Source organism: Lactuca virosa, chromosome 1, assembly GCF_052849685.1.
Source record: "Lactuca virosa cultivar CGN04683 chromosome 1, Lactuca_virosa_CGN04683_v6, whole genome shotgun sequence".
NCBI lineage: Eukaryota > Viridiplantae > Streptophyta > Magnoliopsida > Asterales > Asteraceae > Lactuca > Lactuca virosa.
In genome coordinates this window covers 229906275-229917276 of record NC_136426.1, presented here as the reverse complement: position 1 = coordinate 229917276, position 11002 = coordinate 229906275, and the positions used below count along the sequence as shown (strand labels likewise).

The following is an 11002-nucleotide window of genomic DNA, read 5'->3' as shown; positions in this document are numbered from 1 at the left end:
ATTTTGCCCAAAGATTAGTTAGTGGTGTCTGATTGAGTGTTTTATGGAAATGTAGCCGGGGAGTTACCGGAATAGCCAGACAGTTGCCGAGCAGCTTTCCAGCAGTCAGTCTTACGAGGTGAGTTTCCTTCCAGTATGAACGGGTCTAAGGCACCAAGGCCGGCCCGTATAGATGATACGTTAGTATTGGAGTGTGGGCAGAGCCCGTATCTCATAGTTGAGTTTGATTATGATATATGCTTGTATGATAGAATTGTTTATACTCGTTGTCTGTGTGATACTTGTATTTTATGGTTTAGTAGCTGAGTGTGGGCGAGGCCCGTATCTCAGAGATAGTGGAGTGTGGGTGAGGCCCGTATCTCCCAGCTAGCGGAGTGTGGGCGAGGACCGTATCTCCTAGCTGTTCATTATATATGTATGGTATGTGGTATTATGGGGGAACTCACTAAGCTTCGTGCTTACAGTTTTCAGTATTGTTTCAGGTACCTCTTCAGCGAAGGGGAAGGAGCCGGCGCGGTAGCTGCACATCATACACACGCCTCAGTTCCGCATTAGGAGATTTTCCTTGGGATTGCACTCTGACATTATTACGGTTTTATGAGTTTGGTTTTCAGTTATGACACAATGTTTTATGAGACGTTATGAATTAACAATATTTTCTTACAAAGGTTTCTGTTAAAACTATTATCTAAAAGAAATTTTCAGACGTGAAATTTGGGACGTTACAAGTTTGCTTTTCCTTCCTGCTTTGACTTAGAAGGCTTTTCATAGCGAACATAATCAGGATTTTGAGATAGCCAGAACTGTTTCCTTTCAGTGAGATTCTTTTTGTATCTCAAATTTCATTGATGCTTTCTTTCTAACACCTGTTTTGGATTTTTGTGGATGTTGGCCTTTTTCTTTGGTCTTTGAGCATGAGTTTCGCTCTTTAGCGAAGAGTTTTCGCTTGATACCATGACCGGTTCACCTGAAGGACTTTTGGTGCCACTTGTGCTGGGCACATCGAAGTGTGTAGGATCGTTAATTGGTTCTGCCACATACCTTCCTTTTACCCTCCATGATGTTTTCGTAGATAGACCTTATGTTTCATCAGCGTTGTCAATCGATGCTGACCAGAAATACTCATCACAACCATCAGCATTATCTTCTGCTACTAATGCTATCAGTTCGGCTGTCTGTTGCTGAGTAACTCCATGAACTGTATAAACTTGATTTGGAGTCGCTTGGACCTTTTGATATACAACAACCTCTTTCTTAAGGACTTTGGTTTTGTCTTTGGACAAACGAGCGAACTCAACAGAATTTTCAGAAATAAGATTTTTGTTGGTTTCGGGTTCGATCTTGACAATTTTGGAACAGTCCACCTCATCTTCTACATATATTACACTCATGTCATCATCCTCATTGAATTCAGAAGTGTTTTCAATATCAATTTTATTTTTTGAACTCAACTTGGCATTCAAAGAGTCAAATTTTTGTACAGTTTCAGTTTTGATCTTTAACTTGTCATTTTCATCCAACAAATTTTTGAGCATGTACTTATGGTCTTTTGACTTAATGAAGGACTCTATTTTGTCAAGACCAATTCTGTAAGCAGGAGAAATATCATCAGAAGAAACAACGTTTTCACAGTTATATGCATCGACATCGATTTCATCCTCCTTTAACTCAAGGAAGGGTAAAATCATACGATGTTTCTTCTTCCCTATTTCACAATCAGGATGCAATTGAGTAATGTTGGAATATAATCGTTTAGCAATTAAACAAAAAAACATTTCGTTGTTTTAAAAGCTTTAAATTGTCTCTTTGCAAATAAATTGTTTCATCCCTAGACCTAATCAACTCTTTCTCCTTCTGCTCAATCCACATACGCCTCTCCTCACTCTTCGATGATACCCTGCTGATTTGATCAGTTAGGTTAGAGTTTGTGACGCGAGTTTGAGTTAAACTACCACTTATACTAGAAAATTTAGATTTTAATCCATTTAGTTCTTTTTCATAGTTTGTGATGGGAATTTGTAAGGAAACAAGAATAGATTGTACCTTCTTGATCAACTCATCGCATTCGTTGATATGCTCACTGACAGGTTTCGCTGCAAAACACCTGTCTTCTCGCTCCTTTGCTTCATCCAGTCCCCCATCAGTGGTATAGCCTCTCATTTGTGACACACCAGAAGTCACCATTAGACACTTTCCTGCAACGTCCTCTTCTTTCACCAACAAAGCCCTGCCATGAGTAAGCTTCCTCACTTCTTCATCTTCTGAATCAGTGGACCAAACTTCAACACCTCCGAACTCATCATCAACAATATTTCCCTGTACAATAAAAGCATTCATAGTGTTATTAGATCCATCTTTCTTCTTCTTGATTTCTTCCAATCGTCGCGTGAGGTTCGTTTCCTCGTCCTCATCTTCATTCTTTTCTGACATCTTTCTCAGCATACAATCTTTGGCAAAGTGATTTTTGCCTCCGCAGTAGTGATAATTAATGCCCGAGTCACCTCCAAGTTTTACTACCTTCTTTGGTTCTTCGGTCTGAGAAACACTCTTCGGTTCCTCCTTCGCTTTCTCAGCACTGTAGCTACCTTGCCAGTTTCAGTTCTTATTTGTTGGGAACCTTCTTTTGATGAACTTCTTGGGATTTGACACCATCAAAGCATACTCTTCACTTGTTAGATCATATTCAGAAAGATCCAAATCTTCCTCTTCTTCAGCAACCTTCTTTCCTTTGGAGATTAGGGCCAAGGAACCCATGCCAGAAACCACATTCGTTTCTTTAGTCACGACACTCTCATGTGACTTTAATATTCCCACCAGTTTTGCTAGAGAATAAGACTTGAATTGTTCATGTGCCTTCACAGTAGACACCACAACCATCCATTCGGGTCTAAGGCCATTCATGAATGTCACCTTCTGTTCAATGACTTTCCTTTCAATCCCATGCTTTATCATCTTACTAAGGAGATGATTGAAGCGATCGAAGGCTTGAATAAGCTTCTCTTCTGTCTTCTGCTTGAAGTCACCAAATTCTGAGAGCAACAATGTTTGGATTGAATGCTCAAGATCTTCATCCGTAGAATACAATTCCTTCAATCTGTCCCATATTTCTTTCGCCGTTGTGCACGAGCTTACTAACCGAAACGTGTCGGATTGTAAAGCAAACCTAATCATTCTTAAAGCTTTGATGTTGCACTGAAACTTTTCCTTCTCATCTTGTGGAATGTCTTTCACATCACTGACGAGTTGATTGTACTCCTTTTGAGTTTTAACAATTCGTGAAGATTTTGAGTGAGCGAATGGACCTACAGTAATCGCCTCCCAGATCAAGTATCCATTGTCTTCTGAGCCAATCACGTAGTCCTTAAAGTGATGTGTCCAGACCTCATAATCCTGAGTGTACAGTATAGGAATCCTTGTCGTCGATCCTATGCTGTTGGAGATATTGATTGGGTTTGACTGAGAATCATCCATGGACATGACGATGTTTGTTCAAAAACCTGCTTAAGATCAGACTTGTAAATAACGTTAGGGTAAGATCGAATATTTAAAGAGCTACGTCAATAGTAAATGACGGCTCTAACAATATCAATCAAAGCGTAAAACCCTAAGATCTTCTTTAACAGAAGAGATGTGTATGAATTACATAGTCTCCCGCTCTGATACCAATTGACGAGTTCAAAAACTCTTAGATCGATTAGATCTTCAACAGGTCAAACAATAAAAGCAATCAAACACAATAAACACGATATAGAATCAAGTAATGCTTAATGATTCAAATGTAGTCACGCCTCAGCAGAGCTCAACAAAGAACTTCCACTGTAGAGGCGAGCTAGGGTTTGTAGTAAAATAATCAGAATAATAATTAAAGTGCTTACAATAAAGGATGCATGCATGCACCTTAAATACTAAACCCTAATAAAATAATCACGGTTGGACAAGCTCAAACCAGATAACAAAACTGGGCTAAGGACCGAGCCCAAGGACGCAATACTACTATACCCAACAGATAGGTTGTGTCTTGTGGGGATATGAAGTTTGAACCAAGGAAAATGGATGAGTCGTACATTGTTGATGCCACAAAAAAGGAATGCAGTTGCAGGTTATAGAAATTAAATGGCTATGGTTGTGTTCATTCAGTAGCTACATTAGGGTATTTAAACATCACACCTGATGGACCATATGTAGACCTATTGTACCTGGGAACCTTCTTCTATAATACCTACAGACAGTCCATTAATGGCATGAATGGAATAAACATGTGGCCTTCTACAGACTATATACCTCCATTGCCTCCATTGAAAAGAACAATGTCAGACAGGCCAACCATGAAAAGAATAAGGGATGCTTCTGAAAGGTCTGGAAAACACATGGTTTCAAAGGCAAGGAAAAGGTTTCTTGTGGCATATGCAAATAGAAACGACACAACAAGACCACTTTCATTCAAGTTCCAAGGACTCCTAAAACTAATGTCACAAAGAAACAAAAGATTATGCAAACACAAGAGTCAGTGAATATCCAAGGGGGTGGAGAAGATGCTGTTATGGGTGATATAGTTGAGCCACAGGCTGAGGAAGTTGTGAGGGTAAACGAATCTGAGGAAGTGGTGAGGGTTAATGAAGTTGAGGAACTGGGTAGGGTTAATCAAGTTGTTGAGTATATGTATACTACAGGTCAACCAAGCAAGAGGAAAAAGTCTGAGAGAATTCTTAAACTAAAGCTTGCTAAAAGGGTTAACAGTGAAGGTAGTACTGTTGGATCGCCAATGGAGTTGAATTAATTACAATTTTAATTGTATGTCTGTTATGTGGATTTAACAAGGGAATTTATGTTTGTTATGTTCATATATGTTATACTAATCTTAACATTTGATATTTGGATTCGTGTACGTAATTACATTATGTATGATCTTTTTTATATTAGTGTGTACGGGCTACTTTAGTCAGTATAAATATTTAAATAGGTAGGGGTAGTTTAGTCATTTGAGATACTTAGGGGAGTAATGTTATTTTAGGGGTAATTTAGTCATTCGAAGCAGTTAATCCAATAGGTGTATGTTATTTCAAATAATTAATAAAGTAAGGGTATTTTAGTCAGTCAAAGAAGTTGTCGTTAGGGGTATTATTGTCATTTCAATTAATTAAACAAATAGGGTATTTTAGTATTTTAAAGCGGGTAACCCATTAGGGGTATTTTAGTCATTTGTGCTAGGTAATCCTAAAGGGGTGTTGTGAGCATTTCAGTCGTTATTTTTTATGTGACTTAACCAATTAGGGGTATTTCAGGTTTTCCAGGCAATTATCCAAGTGGGCAAGCACAAAAACAACCAAAAAAAACTTTTCCATTGTTTTCTATTTCTGGGTTATAGACAATGAGTATCCAGTAGTCCTAAGAAGATGCCTCGTGTATTAGATTCTTCTATTTTGTCCCATGCCCCCAACAGAAACATTGGGGTTCATGTTTTGTTTGTTTAAAAAGTTTGACTTTGTCATGTGGTCCCAGGAAGAACATCAACAAATCTAGGTATTACTTAATCACACATGCACATTCAGAGCTATAACAATAGTATTTTAACTTAACCAATATTTCATTTATGGGTTTGTGTTACATCTTTACATCTATTACACAAGTTACAACAAGATTTGTACCTGCATCTTACTACATACGACTACCATCACCTGTAATTACCATCAAAAAACTGATCATCACAACAACATGATCACAAAAACACCAACCATGACCACCAACTACTACCACCAGAAACAAAAAAAAAGGAACAAAATGCCTTATTAATAAGGACAAGAAACTAGATGCACATCATAACAAAATACAAACCCACGACATAAATGTTGTAACCTAAAGTTCTTTAGTCATTTTAAGAACTTGTAGGTTAACACCCCCACAACAACAACAACAAAAACCCACCAACAACCTATTTGACTTTGTTGCACTTGTTTTTACCGAAGACGATGTTGACATATGATGCTTGTAGTGAACACAAATGCTTCTTCAAATCAGCAACCATGTTAGATAGATCGAGCTGGCCTGCCCTAACATCATCGACTTCACAGTTTAGGACGTCCAAGTCTCTAGTGACGTTGTGTCGTAGTTCACGAAGGTCGTTTGCAATCTCTTTCCTCACAAGCGACACCTCCAACTGTGTCTGGACCAGATTGATCGCCATGTCTTCATTGGTGACTCCGTTGGAGACATTCTCAGCCATATGCCGACTATAGTTGGGTGACCAATTGTAATTTGGAGATGATCATGAAGGCATGGTTTTGGTGATTACGATTGAAGTTAAGGGTGCAGTTAGGGTAACCAAGTTTCGAATTATGCAATTTTAGGGCACAATCTTCTACTTTTATACGGAGGCAGGGGAATAGTGCGAACATGCCCTCCACGTTTCACATTCCAAAACGACATTGTTTTGGTCACTGAACGTAATTACGGTTTTTCCATGTCATCGATGATGTGTCAAATGGGGATGATGTGGTAGGGTTACCGGGTATAATAAGTAATACGGACTAAATTGCTCGGTTTCAACACACTTCGTTCGTCATAAAGTCACTTAAAAAATTAAGTGATTAAAAGGGTAAACCCTAAAAAGTTCATTGGACATATGTGTCATTTTCCCAATAAAACATTGATACAAAAGGCATAATTTTGTTGCAAACAATACCTTAGACCATATAAATTATCAAACAATTCGACATGTACCGGAATTCAAACATCAAAAACAATACCTTATATAAATCATTAAAACTAGTTTTGTAACCCCAAAACCCCAATATAGCAAACAAATCAACCTATAGCATAATTCAAATATGAAATACGAACACTACTCATTATTACACCTTAGATGATAGATTTCGAAATTTCACATCAGCTTTGCTTCCCAAAGAGCAATATCTTCCCGGTCACAAAACTCAGGAATGCATCGAGGGACGCATACTGTACCTGGAATGGGGATGATGTGGTAGGGTTACCGGGTATAATAAGTAATACGGACAAAATTGCTCGGTTTCAACACACTTCGTTCGTCATAAAATCACTTAAAAAATTAAGTGATTAAAAGGGTAAACCCTAAAAAGTTCATTGGACATATGTGTCATTTTCCCAATAAAACATTGATACAAAAGGCATAATTTTGTTGCAAACAATACCTTAGACCATATAAATCATCAAACAATTCGACATAAACAATTCGACATGTACCGGAATTCAAACATCAAAAACAATACCTTATATAAATCATTAAAACTAGTTTTGTAACCCCAAAACCCCAATATAGCAAACAAATCAACCTATAGCATAATTCAAATATGAAATACGAACACTATTCATTATTACACCTTAGATGATAGATTTCGAAATTTCACATCAGCTTTGCTTCCCAAAGAGCAATATCTTCCCGGTCACAAAACTCAGGAATGCATCGAGGGACGCATACTGTACCTGGAATGGGGATGATGTGGTAGGGTTACCGGGTATAATAAGTAATACGGACAAAATTGCTCGGTTTCAACACACTTCGTTCGTCATAAAATCACTTAAAAAATTAAGTGATTAAAAGGGTAAACCCTAAAAGGTTCATTGGACATATGTGTCATTTTCCCAATAAAACATTGATACAAAAGGCATAATTTTGTTGCAAACAATACCTTAGACCATATAAATCATCAAACAATTCGACATAAACAATTCGACATGTACCGGAATTCAAACATCAAAAACAATACCTTATATAAATCATTAAAACTAGTTTTGTAACCCCAAAACCCCAATATAGCAAACAAATCAACCTATAGCATAATTCAAATATGAAATACGAACACTATTCATTATTACACCTTAGATGATAGATTTCGAAATTTCACATCAGCTTTGCTTCCCAAAGAGCAATATCTTCCCGGTCACAAAACTCAGGAATGCATCGAGGGACGCATACTGTACCTGCTCCAGAGTCAACTGCTTGTCATCCCATGGACTCATGGTGGCAGATTCCAGCTTCATCGTCTCCTTATCCTTCTCAAGGACCATTGCTGCCAGCTCAGTCAAACCTTTGTTGACAACGGTTTTTACACCTGTCTCCTCCAGAGCCAAAGTCTTTAGTTCTGATTTCCTCCTAACCACAAGTTCATAGTCCCTAAAAAGCTTCTCCGCATCATATTCGATCCCAACACCGACAAAGGTGTACTGCGGATTCTTGAGGAAGTTTTTTAGCGACATAGGGATTTCAGTGGCGTGTATGATCTGAAAAATCAAGCAGCTGCTTTCTACACACAGTTGGAGCGTGGCAGCACGGTGTTCGACTTTCTTAGAATCGTTATGAAGCCACTCAATATCTAGGCCTACTACAAGGGAGTCAAGACGGTCGTGGTAGGTGCCTTCTATGTCGGAGATCCACTTGTCGACTGAGGATGGTTTTATTGTGACTACAGTTGACAACGTGTACTCCAAGTACTTGATTTCATACTGCTTGTCGCTACCGTCGGGGGACTCAGGATTCACGATGCTAATCATCATCTCCGTAGCCATCGCTCTTTGTGGAATCCCAGTTAGAACGATACAAGTGGTTGTGCCGTTGTGTGTGTGTGTGAGAGAGAGAGAGAGAGAGAGAGAGAGAGAGGTAACATAAGTGGATTGATGATTTCATATCGCCTGTATGAGGTAGGTGGAATACGACGTTTCACCATCGCCGGCGACTGAAATAGAAGTTGGTCGTCGAAATTCATTAAATAAATAAACAAAGACATGCGATCAATCAAAAAGCTTCATGGCCGGCAGCGCAAATATGTGTTGCTTTCATATTACTTTTTTATTTTATAATTTTATTTTTCTTTTGAAATAGTTTTTTTTTAACCTGGAGAGCTTCCAACTCAGCCACCACAAAATACCACAATCATAGATTACTCTCCATTACCTGAAAAAGAAATAGAAGAAAAAGAAAAGAAAAAGAGAGAGAGAAAAGAAAAAGTCAGGGAGAGAAGTAGAAGATCCAAAGTCTCCTATTGGTCGTTGTTCATCATCGTAGCCACCGTAACCAGCCACAGCCATCAATGGACACCCGAGGTGTTTGTGTTTGTTGCTGGTGCCAACTAGGACAACTAAGCACTCCGTTGAGAGCACCCCGGAGGATCTAACTAAAGGGACCATGTCGAGCAAGAAGTTAAAACACATAGCCAAACAATAGCATATATAATTTGAGTTTTTTCGAAATACAAAATTCTATTGTTATGTTAAACTTTTTAAAAACATTTGTTAATTAACAAATTCTTGAGAAAGAGTGTTTTTATTATTCTATTTAATTAGGTTGTATGTGAAAGGTCTCGTAATATTACATCTTATGTCTTCATTTTATGCTAGATGTATTAGTTTGGTTTCGTAGTTTGTATGCTTAGGCTTCCAAACTTTGGTCACTTAGTTATGACATATTGTATTTGTTTAAATGTCGTGACCTTGTTGTTCATGTCTCAACCAAATCTTTAGTTCTGTCATATATATATATATATATATATATATATATATATATATATATATATATATATATATATATATATATATATATATATATATATATATATATGAGCTAGGTTCAAATGTTTCTAGCAAGTATTGTGTGCATGTACGCACCAATGGGAATTGAGGAAATAATAAATCATTAAATAAATCATTTAAGGGTATAATATATGCATCTTTTTATATGGAAATTTTGACTAGTTCTCCTTAAAACTCGTCATTCTACATCTTAAAAACCCTACTCCACCATTGCCGATCACGATTCTCCCCCTTTTCACATTTTTCCCTGATTTCCACCACCGTCCTATTTGCATCGGACGATCTCCACCCAACAGCAGCCACAAGCATCGACGACCTCATTCCTCCACCATCGGTTGTTGCCCTCCCTATCAAACGACAACAAGATCCTTGCGGCCCTCCCTATCCAAAGAAACACGGAAACATTCACAGAGAGGGAAAAGGACGAACAAGGATGTCGAAATCGTCATAGATAGGAGGGCCATTAGCGATGTCATCGGATAATCGGTTGAGTATTTCTACCTCAACGGTCCGATTCTTGCGATAAAATTGATTTGGTAAGTTTCTTGACATCTATGATCGACAAAATCAAATTGATTTTATCAAGTCGTCCAGACTTTATCTCGATTTTGATTCAAGATCGAGATTGTGTTCATCATCTTATTAAATTCGATTTCTTCAATGTTCTATTTCTGTTCGATTGAAGAAATATTCTTATACAACTTGCACTTCACAGTCATAAGTTGGAGTTTATTTCGAAAAAGTCAAAACTGGTGTTCATATTTCTAAATCGATATTGCAAATGTGTGTTTGTTTCTTGAATTCATGATTGGGAATGAATGCAGATGAGTGTTGATGATTCAATCACAACTCTTGAATTATGTATTCAATCACAACTCTTGAATTCTGTATTCAATCACAGCTCTTGAATTCTGTAATGTATTTGTCACACCCCCAAACCAGAACGGCGGAATCGTTCGAGGGCGGATGACTTCATGTACAATATCATAACAATGTAAAGTAGCAAACAAGCAACAACATCATTCATTGCATTAATAGTATAGTTTAATACATGTGTGTTCTTTCATAGCAATATGACACCAAAATAAGTAATCAAAATAAATGACCTCTTGAACGTGCTCCGTCTTCTCAAAACCTGGTCGACTGTACCTGTCTACCGATGACCTGAGAATACAAGTTGTTTCGAAAGCGTAGGTCAGCATTTAAGCTGGTGAGTTCATAAGTATATTGTTTAAGAGAGTATCTTCCTTGATAATTGAATAAGTTTGAATGATCTACTAGAAAATCCTATATTTTCTTTTAAGTGAGAAGCAGTCTTAATAATCAAGACTGTAACTTGTAAGCAAATGTGTCATGCATAGAATGAAGAATGTAGAGTTTTATGTTTAAGTAAAAGTGGTTAAAAGGGTGTGTATCCCGAATTATCAACATGCTAATAATACTC

The 11002-nt window shown here is 37.6% G+C and overlaps 1 protein-coding gene across 1 annotated transcript; it reads right to left on the bottom strand.

The window, feature by feature from the left end:
• Window positions 1–7777: 7777 nt before the first annotated feature.
• On the bottom strand, window positions 7778–8577 carry LOC145127759 (3'-5' exonuclease-like). The gene has a single exon (XM_079062895.1). The coding sequence runs from the start codon at window positions 8536–8538 to the stop codon at window positions 7879–7881; it is 660 nt and encodes a 219-aa protein (XP_078919021.1). The 5' UTR covers window positions 8539–8577; the 3' UTR covers window positions 7778–7878.
• Between the last annotated feature and the right edge of the window lie 2425 nt (window positions 8578–11002).

Excerpts from the sequence above, each read along its gene's own strand:
- LOC145127759 (XM_079062895.1), bottom strand. The coding sequence starts at position 8,538 with ATGGCTACGGAGATGATGATTAGCATCGTGAATCCTGAGTCCCCCGAC.